This window comes from Balaenoptera ricei, chromosome 2 (genome assembly GCF_028023285.1).
Source record: "Balaenoptera ricei isolate mBalRic1 chromosome 2, mBalRic1.hap2, whole genome shotgun sequence".
NCBI lineage: Eukaryota > Metazoa > Chordata > Mammalia > Artiodactyla > Balaenopteridae > Balaenoptera > Balaenoptera ricei.
Genome location: NC_082640.1, coordinates 16609007 through 16623803, shown reverse-complemented (window position 1 = coordinate 16623803; position 14797 = coordinate 16609007). Strand labels below are relative to the sequence as shown.

Here is a 14797-nt window from a genome sequence, read left to right as displayed (position 1 = left end):
GGAGACAACAGAAATGTGCAACATATATCAAGGGGACCAAATAAATCAAGTATATCAAGAAACCAAGTAAACCAGAGGGCTTGCTTTGGGAGGGTCAGTACTCCCTAAATAGTCAAAGAGTATACTGGGAGAAGTCAGCTTTAGAAGAAAGAATCAAATTCAGAATTGCTTATAGGCAAGAGAGAGTAATTAAAAATGTTTGCATAGAAAGTAATATGGCACAATAAGCAATATTTTAAAATTAATCTGATAATAGTGTAGGACATAATTTTAAATTATGCCTTGTATACAGTAAAGGGTTACAAAGAACATTAACTATTATTCCTGTCACAATTTGAAATTACAGTTCGCAGGAGGGAGAAAAGGCTCTGCTATGGACTGAATATTTGTGTTCCCCCAAATTCATATGTTAAAACCCTAATCTCCAATATGATGATATTTAGAGATGGGGGTCTTTGAGAGGTAATTAAATCATGAGAATGGAGCCACATAAGACACAAGAGAGCGCGCTTGCTCTCTCCCTGCTCTCTCTTCATTATTTGAGGACACAGCAAGAAGACAGCCATCTGCAATACAGGAAGAAGGCTCTCACCAGAACGTGACTATGCTAGAACCCTGATTTGAACTTCTCAGCCTCCAGAACTGTGAGAAATAAATTTCTGTTGTTTAATGCACTCAGTCTATGGCAATTTGTTATGGAGGCCCCTAAAACAGGCCCATCTCTACGATTCTACTAGTTTAGGAATTACAACTCAGTAGCATAGAATGTATAGATGGGAACATTACACTTCCATTGCCAAATGCAACAGCTTGGGTCCAACTGCTTCTTCCTCAAGTTCTCATTATGAATAACTTTAAAACAGAAGAAAAGAGATCAGACCCATGTCTTATTGAACTGTTCTAGTTAAGGCCCTTTCCTGAGCAGAGTGCCTCTGTTTAACAAAGTGGCTTATACAGTCATTCTGAAGAAGCCAAAATGGTAAAGGGAGATCCAGTTGTTTGCTGTGTATTGTGGAGGGAGGAGGACCTCTTTTCTCTATTATAATAAAGCTTCAGTATTTTATTGATAAGTAAAAAATATTAATAATGCATGCATATTATTTATCAATGGATAGGTTTTTCCTCTTGGGAAAAAATATGAGACAGTCAGCATCTAGGATGCATGTTATATAGAAAGATTATAAAAACGGGATAAAATGTACATATAGTGCTTTTATCTTGTTTTATCATTTTAAATATCAAGGAAAATGTTTCTAAGCATTTTATATAAAATTATCTTATTCTTCCTAAAAGCTACACAGCACTCCATTGCTATGAATGTACTGTAATTCATTTAGCCAGTCCTAAAAATGCATGTAGTTACTATGTTTTTACTCTTACAAATATGCTAACAGTAGTACTGTTTATGGAAATAGAAATATAGAAATTATCTATATGAACGTCAATAGAAGAACAGTAAATAAATTATGGCATAACCATAAAATGCAATACTATATGGCCATTAAGCCTCTTATACATTCATGCATTAATTTGCGTTTCCCTGATACTAGTTAGGTCAAGCATCATTTCATATATTTTTGGACATTTTTATTTCTTCTTCTGTAACATGCCTGTTCATATGTTTGTCCATTTTTCTCCTGAGTTGTCTGCCTTTTTACTACTGATTTGTAGAGGCCAATTAATACTAGCATATAGTGTGTAATACAGTTAACAGTCTACTATTAATTATATACTTATTGATATTTTCTAATGTACAGAATTTTTATACTTAACCAAATCTATTGATTTTTTTGTTCTATAGTTTCTAGGCTTTGCTTCATTCTTTAAAAGTCCCAATATAAATAAATTCTCTTAATATTCATTTGTATTTTATAGTCATGAGCTATATTATACTTACCAAAACATAAATAAAAATATATTTATAGTTTAATGAATAATTACAAAGCAAACATCCACACAACCACCACTCAAGGTCAACAATTAGGCACCTGGGATTGCCAATATCCTAGAAGCTCTCTATGTGGCCCGCCCCATTCATAACCCTTTCCTTCACCCTATAGGTGCCTACTATCCTTTTTTTTCTCATCTTTATATCTTTTCTACCCTTGTTAGTATCCTTAATGAACAGAGTTAAGTTTTCCTGGCTTTTAACTTATCATAAATGAAAATACTCTACATATTTAGGACTTCATTCAGTCAATAATATGTTTGTAAGATGAATGATGTTATCAGCAGCTAGATTTCAAACATATTCATTATGATATGCTTTTCCAATGTATGAATAGACCACAACTTATTTATCCATTCTACTCATCACAGATATTTGAAATCTCCAATTTGGGGACTATTACAAACAAAACTGGTATGAAAATAGTCCAAGAGTTTAACGACATGACATCACCAAGACAGCAGAGTAGGAGACCCTAGCCTCTGTCCCCCAACAAAGATCAACAATTGACGGTTTAACAGATTAACAATCAACAGTTCCCAGTGACCTGCTCCACTGAGGAGCCCAGCAGCTTTTACGGCTGAAGAAACCAATGGCCAGCACAGCTACTGCAGACCCCCTCAGAACTCACCAGCTTTCACCCCACAGCTGATGCCAGCTGCCTGAGTCCCTCCCTACTCCTCTACCCCAACCACCACCATCACTGGAGCCCAGGAACCATGCCAGCGGCCAGCCCAAGCCTCCGTGGCTGAGTGAGTGTGAGACACCAGCCTAAACCTCTGTGGCTCATGTAGACCATCACATGCTTACACAGGGCTAAGCCACTCCAGCTGTACACCTGCATGATCCCAGCCCAGCTCGTCACCAATCGCCACTGCCCTATGCATACCCATCGGGAGACTGTGCAGTCACAGGAGAGCACACCAACAGCCAGATCCCCATAGCTGCTTGTGGGCCCAGATCAGGCTCTGTCTTCTGTCACCGACCTGCACCACTGTACTCACTTGCAGCTAGCCCCTCCAACTGTGCACCTGCACACCCGTGGCCTATCACCAGCCTCCACTGCTGTATGCCTGTTGTGAGACCCAAAAGCCACAGTGGTGCACACTGACCACAAGGACTCCTGAGCTGCCCGTGTGCCCATAGTTGACTCCAGCCCTTGCTGCCTGTCCTGGCCCCCGCCACAATGTGTGTGTTTGTACCTGGCCACTGCCGCTACACAGGCACTTGCGGCTGGCCCTCACAACTGAGCGTGTGCATACCACCAGCTCTGGCCACTCCCACTGCCTGCCCTGGTCCCTTGCTGCTGTACCTGCAGACAATGCTGAGGACCCCAACAGCCTGTGCAGCCTCTGAAGACCCCCAAGACACATACCAAGGACCACACGGTTGTCAGTGCTATGGACTACAATGGCCTGAGCAAGTGCGTCACAATGCCCCTAGCCAATCCCACCACATGTCCCCACACCTGGCACCCACAGCACTACATGTGGGGTGATGGCGTACTTGGGCTCTCCCCCACCTGTGGTTGGAAATCCTTCCTTACTGAAGTCACTCCATAGAGTCAGGAAGAGATGACTGCTTCTTCAAATGTGCAGGTGCCTACGCAAGGACACAGGGATCACAACAAATCAGGGAGACATGACTCTACCGAAGGAATACATTAAGCCTCCAGTAACTGGCCCCAAAGAAATGAAGATACAGGAAGCGCCCAACAAAGAATTCAAAATAATTGTTCTGAATATGCTCAGAGAGCTAGAAGAGAACACAGAAAAAGAATTTAATGATATTAGGAAAATAATACAAGAACAAATGAGAAGTTCAACAAAGAGACAGAAAACATAAAAAAGAACCAAACAACTTTTTGAGCTGAAGAATACAGTGAAATATATATATTTTTTAAAAAGTGAAACTACCTCAGACTAAAAAGCTTCTGCACAGAAAAGGAAACCATCAACAAACTGACAAGGCAGCCTTCCGAATGGGAGAAAATATCTGTAAACCATATATCTCATAAGGGGTTAATATCCAAACTACATAAAGAACTCATAAAACTCCATAGCAAAAAAATAATAATCTGATTTAAAAATGGGCAGAGAACTTGAATAGACCTTTTTCCTAAGAAAGCATACAAATGGCCAACAGGTACATGAAAAGGTACTCAACTACACAAATCATCAGAGAAATGCAAATCAAAATCACAATGAGATATCACCTCATACCTGTTAGAATGGCTATTATCTAACAGACAAGAGATAACAAATGGTGATGAGGATGTGGAGAAAGGGGAACCCTGATGCACTGTTGGTGGGGATGTAAACTGGTACTGCCACTATGGAAAACAGTATGGAGGTTCCTTGAAAAATTAAAAATAAAACTACTATATAATCCAGCAATCTCACTTCTGGGTATATATCCAAAGAAGATGAAATCACTATCTCAAAGCGATATGTGCTCTCCTGTGTCCATTGCAGCATTTTTTTGGCTGCACTGCATGGCTTGTGGGATCCTAGTTTCTCGACCAGGGATTGAACCCAGGCCATGAGTCCTAACCACTGGACCACCAGGGACCTCTGACTGCAGCATTATTTATAATAGCAAAGACATGGAAACAACCCAAATGTCTACAGACAAGTGAATGGATAAATACGCGCACACACACACACACACACACAGTGGAATATTATTCAGCCATTAAAGAGGAAATCTTGCCATTTGCAACAACATGGATGGACCCTGAGGGAATTATGCTTAGTTAAATAACTCAGACAGAGAAAGACAAATACTGTATAATTTCACTTCTATGTAGACTCTAAAAACACTGAAATGATAGAAACAGAGAGCATAATGGTGATTGCCAGGAGCTGTGGGGTGGAGAAAATTGGGAAATGTTGGTCAAAGAGTACTTTCAGTTATAAGATGATTAAGTTCCAGGGACCTGAGGTCACAGCATGGTGACTACAGTTAATACTGTATTGTATACTTGAAAGCTGCTATGGGAGCAGAGCTTTAATATTCTCTCCATAACAATGCCAACAACAAAATGGTAATTATGTTAGATAAAGGATATGTAAAAAACCTTATTTTGGTAAGCATTTCACAATATATATGCATATCAAATTGTTATGATAAACACCTTAAACTTGTACAATGTTGTATGTCAATAATATCTCAATAAAGCTGTTAAAAAGAAAAAGAGTTTAAAGGTATGCACATCCACAACTTAATTAGATAAAGAAAAGCTATTTTTCAAAGTGATTGTGCCAATGTATACCTCACTCACAGTTACATATCCTTGCCAACACTTACTGTTGTCAGACTTTTTTTTTTTCTGGCCACACCACACAGCCTGAGGGATCTTAGTTCCCTGACCAGGGATTGAACCTGTGGCCTCAGCAGTGAAAGCATGCAGTCCTACCCACTGGACCGTCAGGGAATTCCCTTTCTGGTACTGATTTTTAATTTAATTGTTTTGGGGTCTGAAGGCAGACATTATATGACTTCTATTTTTTAATTTGTTAAGGTGTATTTTATAGCCGGGAATATGATCTATTTTGGTGTATGTACCATGTGAGCTTGAGAATAATGTATATTCTGTTCTTGTTGCATGAAGTAGTCTATAGAGGTCTATTTTATCCAGCTGAATGATGGTGTTGTTGAGTTCACTAAGTCCTTACCAATTTTCTGCCTGCTGCACCTGTCTACTTCTGATAGAATGGTGTTGAAGTCTCCTGTTATAATAGTGGGTTCATCTATATCTCCTTGCAGTTGATCAGTTTTTGCCTCATTTATTTTGACTCTCTGTTGTTAGGCACATACACATTGAGGACTATTGTGTCTTGTTGCAGAACTGACTCATTTAGCATTAAATGCCCCTATTTATTCTTAATAAATTTTTTTTTGCTCCAAAGTCTGCTCTGTTCAAATTAATATAGCTACTCCTGCTTTCTTTTGATAAATGTTACCATTATCTTTATTATTATTTATTATTAACTTTATATTTAAAGTTGTAGACAATATATAGTTAGGTCCCAGGAAAAAAAAATCAGTACCAGAAAGACGACATGAAAATCCCAACATATTTTGGCGATTAGGTAACATACTAAATAGCGCATATGACAAAGAAGTCTCAGAGAGACTAAAATACATTTTGAACTAAATTAAAATGAAAATGTAACATCAAATTTTGTGAAATGCAGTAAAAGGGAAATTTATAGCATTGAATGAATACATCACAACAGAAGGAAGATCTTAAATCAATAATCTAAGCTTCTGCCTTTGGAAACCAGGAAAAAAAGACCAAATTAAATCTGAAGTAAGAAGAAGAAAAGAAATAAAAATTAGAGCAGATATCAATGAAAATAGGAAATTACAGAAAATCAATTAAACCAAAAGCTGATTCTTTGAAAAAAAATCAAGAAAATGAGTAAGCTAAGAAAAAAGAGATATGACACAAATTACTAACATCAGAAATGAAAGAGGGGACATCACAACAGATCCCATGGACATCAAAAAATAATAAAAAGATTATGAAAAACTTATGCCAATGAATTTGATAATTTAGATGAAATGGACCAATTCCTTGAAAGACACAATTTACCAAAACTCACACAAGGAGAAAAAGATATTCTGAATAGAATATATATTTTATATATTAAAGAAACTGGATCAATAATTTGATATCCTTACAAAACAGAAAGCACCAGGATCAGATGACTGCACTGGCAAATTCTACCAAACCTACAGGAAAAATTATACCAGTTATCTACAATCTATTTCAGATGACAGAAGCAGAAAAAACATTTTATGAGGCCAGTATTACTCTAATACTAAAACAAGACAAAGACATTACCAAACAAGGATAACCACACACCAGTATCTCTCATGAACACAGATGCAAAAACCCCAACAAAATATTAGCAAATTTAATCTGACAAGGTATGGGACAAATTATACACCACAACCAAGTGAAATTTATCCCAACTGTACAAGGCTGGGTCAATATTTGAAAATCAGCTAATATACCTATCATATCAATAGTCCAAAGAACAAGTATCATATGATCATTTCAAAAGATACAGAAAAAGCATATGACAAAATCTAATACCCATTCATGACAGAAACTCTTTGCAAACTAGAAACAGAATAAAACACCCTCAACTTGATAAAGAAAATCAAACAAAATACCTACAGCTAACACCATACTTTTTAACATTTTTTTTTTCGGGATTGATAGATCCCTTATTATTATTATTATTACTTATTTATTTATTTTTGGCTGTGTTGGGTCTTCGTTTCTGTGCAAGGGCTTTCTCCAGTTGCGGCAAGCGGGGGCCACTCTTCATCGCGGTGCGCGGGCCTCTCACTGTCGCGGTCTCTCTTGTTGCGGAGCACAGGCTCCAGATGCGCAGGCTCAGTAGTTGTGGCTCATGGGCCTAGTTGCTCCGCGGCACGTGGGATCCCCCCAGACCAGGGCTCGAACCTGTGTCCCCTGCACCAGCAGGCAGATTCTCAACCACTGCGCCACCAGGGAAGCCCAACATTTTTATTTTATATTGGAGTATAGTTGATTTACAATGTTGCATTAGTTTCAGGTATACAGCAAAGTGATTTAGTTATACATATACCTATTCTTTTTCAGATTTTTTCCATAAAGGTTATTACAGAGTATTGAGTAGAGTTCACTGTGCTATACAGTAGGTCCTTGTTGATTATATTATATATAGTAGTGTATGTATATTAATCCCAACCTCCTAATTTATCCCTCTCCCCACCTTTTCCCTTTGGTAACCATAAGTTTGTTTTCTAAGTCTGTGACCTACAGCTAACACCATACTTAATGGTAAGATACTAAATGCTTTCCCCCTAGATCAGGAATAAGACAAGGATGTTCCTTCTCACCACTCCTATTCAACATCATGCTAGAAGTCCTAGCTAATGCAATAATACAAGAAAAGAAAAGAAAAAGTATAAAGTTTGAGAAGGAAGAAGTAAAGTTGTCTTTTTTCACAGATGGCATGACTGCCTGTATAAAAAAGGTGATTCCCAAAGAATCACCAAAAATCTCCTGCAATGAGTAAGTGATTACAGAAAGATTACAGTATACGAGAGTAATATACAGAAGTAAATTGCAATTCCTTTCTTATATACCGGCAATAAACAAGTAGAATTTGAAATTATAAACACACCATTTACATTAGTACTAAAAAACTCAATACTTAGGTATTAATCTAAATAAATATGTACAGGATTTATATTAAGAAAAAAAACTAACTCATGAAAGAAATCAAAGAAGATACACATAAATGGAGAGATAGTCCATGTCCATGGACAGGAAGACTCACTACTGTTAAGACATCAGTTCTCATCAATTTGATCTGTAGATTCAATGCAATCCCAATCAAAAACCCAGCAAGCAAAAAAAAAAAAAAAAAAAAAAAAGGGGTGGACTTGCCTGACAGACCAGTGGTTAAGACTCCAGGCTTCCACTGCAGGGGGTGCAGGTTCGATCCCTGGTTGGGGAACTAAGATCCCCTATGCCACACAGCATAGAAAAACAAAAAAACAAAACAAAACAACAACAACAAAAACCCAGCAAGTGATTTTGTGTGTATCAACGAATTGATTCTAAACTTTAAATGAAAAGGCAACAGATCCAAAGAATAGAATACAATACTAGAGAACAAAGTTGGAGGAGTGACACTATCCAACTTCAAAAACTTACTATAAAGTTACAGTAATCAAGACAGTATGGTATTGGCAAAGAACAGAAAAACAGATCAATGGAACATAACAGAGATCCCAGAAATAGGCCTACAAAAATATAGTCAACTGATTTTTGGCAAAGAAACAAAGGCAATTCAATGGAGAAAGGTTAGTCTCTTTAACAAATAGTGCTAGAAAAACTGTACATTCGCATGCAAGAAAAATTAATTTAAACACAGACTCAATTCAAAATGGATCATAGATTTAAATGTAAGAGGCAAAACTATGAAATTTCTAGAAAATAACATAGGAAAAAGTCCAGGTTACATTGGGTTTGAAGATGACTTTTAGGCACAACAACAAAAGCACAATCCATGAAAGAAAAGTTCAACTTCATTAAAATTCAAAACTTCTGTCCTACAAAAGACACTGTTAAGAGAATGAAAATATAAACCACAGACTGAGAAACACATAGCTGATGAAGAACTTGTGTCAAAGATATTCAAAAAACCCTTAAAACTCAACAATAAGGAAGCAAATGATCCTCCCATTTAAAAATAGGTAAAAGATCTGAACAAATACCTCACCAAAGAAGATATACAGATGGCAAATAAACACATGAGAGGATGCTCAACATCATATATCATTAGGGAATCACAAATTAAAACAGATAAAATTTAATTTAATTAAGAAAATGATATAACACTATGCACCTTTTAGAATGGCTTAAATCCAAAATTCTGACATCAAATGCTGACAAAGATGTAGAGCACCAGAAATTCTCATGCTCGTTTCTAGTAAAAATACAAAATGATACAGTCCCCGTGCAAGACAGCTTGGCAATTTCTTACAAAACTAAACATACTTTTACTATATGATCTAGCAATTGTACTCCTTAGTATCTACCCAAATGAACTGAAAAACTTCTGTCTGTAGAAACACCTTTGTTTATAGTAGCTTTATTCATAATTGCAAAAACTTCGAAGCAACATAGATGTCTTTCAACAGATGAATAGATAAACTATGGTACATCCATACAATAGATTACTATTCAACAATAAAAATAAATGAGGTATAAAAGCATAAAAAGACATGGAGAAACCTTAAATGCATATTGCTAAGTAAAAGAAAGACCGCATAATTTCAAATATATGATATTCTCAAAAAGGCAATATTCTAGAGACAACAAAAAGATTAGTGGTTGCCAGGGATTCAGTGGATGGAGGGAGAGATGAATAGGTAGAACATGGGATTTTCAGGGCAGTGAAACTATTCTGTATGATACTGTAATGGTGAATACATGACATTATGCATTTGTCACAATCCATAGAACTGTATGACACAAAGATTAAACCCAATGTAAACTATGGACTTTAGTTAATAATAATGTATAAATACTGGTTTATCAGTTTTAACCAATGTACCACACTAATGCAAAATTTAATAATGGAGGAAATTTTGTGCGAGGAGTGGAGTGGAAAATGGGTATATGGAAACTCTGTACGTTCTGCTCAATTTTTCTATAAACCTAAAACTTCTCTAAAAAAAGAGTTCATTAATTATGAAATGAAGCAACATCAAGATTAAATGATAGTCTAAAAAACAAAAAACAGAATGAAATTCAAAGGTAGCTTTTGTCTTATTGATTAGGCTATGGAACCTAATAGAATTTAGGGAATGAGAAGGGAAGAACAGAATAAAATTTCACTGGAGAAGATGAAAAAGGGTACTTTTAAGAGAAAAAGAGTATACAAGTGAACAGGCAGTACTGAGAAAGAGTAGACATATACCAGTGGAGCCCAAGGACTGAGACAGCTGCCATGGGAAAAGAAACTGAGGAATTTGCAAAAGGGTTTTCTCCACACTGTACAATGTAACCCTGTCCTCTGCTTCCCTTAAAAATTACGAGTAAAATTTCTACTATCATACTTTATTATTTTAGAACTTGGTTTTGTGATTGGACAATGTGTTCCATTGGCCTATAAGTGGGCACAGAGGCTTCTGTTTTTGTCCATGATGGTGCATCAGGGACCAGAGTTACCTTTTCACTTTAAACCAATTAAAAACTGGACAAAATATATAAAACAGCAATATTCAGACACTGGAAAACAGAAGGTGCAATGCAGTAATTCCTCACAGAAGGAAAACAAAGGATGGCTCTATGATGACCCCAGCTTACTGCCTGGAGTTTCCAGGCCACAGCATAAGGAAGGGAAACCCAGACAAAGTTTACTGGTTTCCATGAGTTCAGAGACAAAGTTTAGAGTCTGGGGAGGCCAAAGCAGCTAGAATTCACAGCGCACAGTATCAGACGGAAGACAGCTGCACAGATTGAGGGAGAGAGAGCTGCACAGATGTGCAGAGGGTTCCCCTTGATGCAGAGAGAGGCTTTTACTATCTACTCCAAAGCTCTAGACACCTTTCTACCCCACCTAGTCAGGCAGGGCTGCCTCAGATCAGAAGTCTCTATAGGTCTTGGGAGTAATGTAGAATGTATAGCTACCCTTCATTTAAACATGGCAACGTTAGGGTTTAAAGCTGAAGTTGAAAGAGGGAAGGATTTCCATCAACTTTTTTCAACCAAATCTTATTTTCTACTTCTAAAAATATATTCCACAGCATACATTACATGATTGTTTCAAAATTCTCTCCAGTATTAAGACATAAATAAAGCAGTTTCTCCTTTCTGTTGACAAGTAGTCAGAAGTTTGAATTCTAGAAGTTTGAGTTCTTAGCAGCTCTTTATATTCACGAACTGATAGGTACTCAGCTGCAGTCAAAGCACCAGTATATATGAGATAATCTACAATTCATAGTAACAAGATGTGCAAATGACCTCTTAAATTTATCACTGCTCCACCTCTAAGGCCTACCACCTCTGAAACATTTTTGTAGCATATTCTCATTACAATAAAAAATCCTCCATTCCTAGTAATAACATGGTACTCTTTAAAAATGAGTCTATTTTTGGTAGCAAGTAGCTAACTAGGAACTTCAGTATTTCCTTGATCGCCAGCTCAACTGTATGGCTCCAAACTCCAGGGAATTTATGTTGTAACTTCATAATTATTACTTTAAATTATAGAAAATTATAGAAATTAATACACTCAACAGAAGTTATTAATACAATGATGCTTAATGAGTGGAAACTTACGTGGCTCAGTCGCAGAAACACCTGTAATTTCTTCAGTTGAGTGTGTTTTTATGAATTCTGAAATAACAGTGAATTTGTCATGAGTTTCAATATGAATTATACTTATTAACTGAGTTTAAATTTTATAGTTTCTATTTTAATAACTCATTCAAGAGAACAAAAATTTTAAGAAAAACAACTGAGCTGTCTACACTGTAGACCCTCCCAATCAGCCAACAAAGTGTAACATCTAAAAAAATGTGTGTAACAACTGAGTGATATGAACTCATCATTTTCTCAACAAAACTTGTTTTTCCTCTTATATTCTCCTAGTTAATGTTACCATCATCTAATCTCCCTTCCTTTCATATCCAATCACCATGTTTTGCCAATTTTATCCCGTAAATATTTCTCAAATCTTCCCCTTTTCCTCTCTTTATTTGTGCTCTAATATAGGCACTTATCACACATTTAAGGTACAGCAGTAACTTCCATTTCCTACTCCCAATCCCCAAATCTAGCTTCTCAATGTGGCCAGTAGAATCTCTCTAAAGTAAAATTCAACATGTCACTTCCCTAGAAAAAATCTTCAATGATTCCCTATTATATATGGGGGAAAAAATAAAGTATTCCTAAAGCATTTAATCCCTCTGCCTAGGCTCTTTCTTATCTTACCCCTACCTATTACTTCACACTTTAATACCATTCCAGTGGTATTTCCCTATTTATGCTGTTTCTCATGCTATACCCTCTTCTTAAAGTACCAAATATCTCCCATCTTCACTTGACAAAGTCCTATTCATCCTTTAAGGTTGCATAAAACCTAAATAACTCCCTCAGGTTGAACAAGCTGGCTTTCTATGGACTCACTGCAAATTACACATACCTTTATCATGCATTATACTATATTAAATTGATACATAATGTGCTTGTATCCTTACTATGTTGTGGATTTTGAGGGTAACAACCAAGTGTTATTCATTTTATACACTCCCAGAATCTGGAACATAATAAGAACTTTTATTGAAAATATCAACTGCTATTGAATATCTTTGAATTTATCATTGTATAATTTTTATGGCTATAAATTTTTAAACTTTAAGTCTCAAAATGTTGGTGTATTTAGGAAACCCTATAAAGGCTGGACTTGTATAAAATATTACCACCTTCAATTTTCTGCTGTACAGCTTCATAAGTCTGCACTTCTTCTGGTGGAATTTCACTATCCCTGTTAAGATTTCAATAAATAAAACATACTTATTTATTATCGAAGATTAAGCATTTAAATTACACTTAAGAACTAGAATATATGCTCTAGACATATGCAGTTTATAAAATAAAATTTAACATGTTCTTTAACCTTTATTCACAGACATTAAATTATCCAGTAGCAAGAAAACAAGTAAAAAAGTCAAACTATGTAATTCTATGAATTCTATGTATTCCATGAACATAATTTGGTATGCCAACAACAACATGAACAAAAATAATAAAACTGTATTTGGTAGAAGCATGAGATTTCTTTTTACCAATGTATTATTAATGGTGTAATCAATTGTTAAGAGCACAAGTTCTAGAGTCAAACTGCTTGGCTCAAAACCTGCTGTAAATTACCCACTTACTAATTATGTGGCCTTGGGTAAGTCACTTAACCTGAGGCTCAGTTTCTTCATCTATCAAAATTGGGGTATTAGAGTACTTATTTCATAAAGTATTATAGTTGTAAGGACCAAAGAAGACACGTAAAGTTACTAGGAAAATACCTAGCACATATCAGACGTTTAAATTTCAGGTATTAATATTAATATATAGCCTGAAATTAATTTCATGCCTCACAATAGATAGCTCAGGTTAATATATCTGAACCTCTGAACCAAGGCTCTATTATGCAGCTCCCACTGAAGCCAACTCAAGTATCACTGCCTTCATTCCTTTAAGTCTAGTCATTGACAGATGGAGAGATCAATAAAGTAACTGCATAATAAATAGTAGCCCATCCTAATTATGGGTACTTTCTATTTTAACACTGTAAAATAAAAGGGTTCTGTGTATGTTTAATGCTAAAAAAGGTTGTTTATAAATGTGAAGTTTTACTTGGGTAAGTTACTATACTAGATATGGTTAGGGATAGGAGAACAAATGACTTGGAGTTGATTTAATTCAGGTATTCATAAAAATTACTCATATTTATTTACTGTTTATTACATGTGATAGGAAATATGTAGATGTACGTGACTGGTTCTGATCTTGAGGAAGTGACAGTCTTGACAGGAAAACTTACACATGAATGATTAAATTAATAGCTTATTAAGTTAAATTGGTAGCTAATTATTAATTCATAATAAAATTATTAGGTATATTATTTGATGCCAAACAACAGGGGACAAGAAAGAAGTAACAAAGGAAGAGATCACTGTAGGACGGGTTTCTCAACCCCGGCACTACCAACATTTTAGACTGGATAATTCTTTGTTGTGGGGGACTGTCCTGTGCATTTTAGAACGCAGCATCTCTGGCCTCTACCTAGTAAGTGCCAGTAGCATTCTCCCACTCCTAGTCGTGACAACCAAAATGTCTACATACAAGTGTCCTCTGGGGCACAAAATATACCCCATTTGAGAATCAATGCTATAAGGGAATAGCTCTACCATGGCACTCTATCAACATTACACAGATCCACAAAGGCTTGACAGCAGTCAGACCCAAATCTTAGTAGAATGCCCTGAAATTTCTGCTGGAGAAAGAGAAGATAAGCCTGGTGAAGACTCTCCATGAGGCAGTTTTCCATTCCTGTCTTGTGGAAGACTAACACAAGTTCACTTCTCATCTATCTCCCTAATTTCAGTTGAGCACAGAGCTTTCTACCCCTCTCTTCTTTACAGCCCAGTTGAAACCTCTGTTAAGACTATAAAGCTGCATACAGCAGAAACTAACACAACATTGTAAATCAACTCTACTCCAATAAAAAATAATTTTTAAAAAAACTAAAAAGCTGCATGGATGTAGTTTAC

The 14797-nt window shown here is 36.2% G+C and overlaps 1 protein-coding gene across 19 annotated transcripts in view; it reads right to left on the bottom strand.

Annotated features, from left to right (window-relative positions):
* CCDC7 (coiled-coil domain containing 7) overlaps positions 1 to 14797 on the bottom strand; it is a 327078-nt gene that overhangs the window by 260537 nt on the left and 51744 nt on the right. For 18 of the 19 annotated variants that reach the window (XR_009500275.1, XR_009500273.1, XR_009500274.1 and 15 more), the window contains 2 exons: positions 12953 to 13014; positions 11808 to 11864 (listed from right to left, as the gene is read on the bottom strand). The exons of the other annotated variant lie outside the window; for it this stretch is intronic. Coding sequence is in view for 3 of the 18 variants with exons in the window: in XM_059911398.1 (XP_059767381.1) it covers positions 11808 to 11864; positions 12953 to 13014 (119 nt within the window). In the remaining 15 variants the exon portion in view is untranslated. The remainder of the gene's footprint in view (positions 1 to 11807; positions 11865 to 12952; positions 13015 to 14797) is intronic. 19 annotated transcript variants of the gene reach the window in all.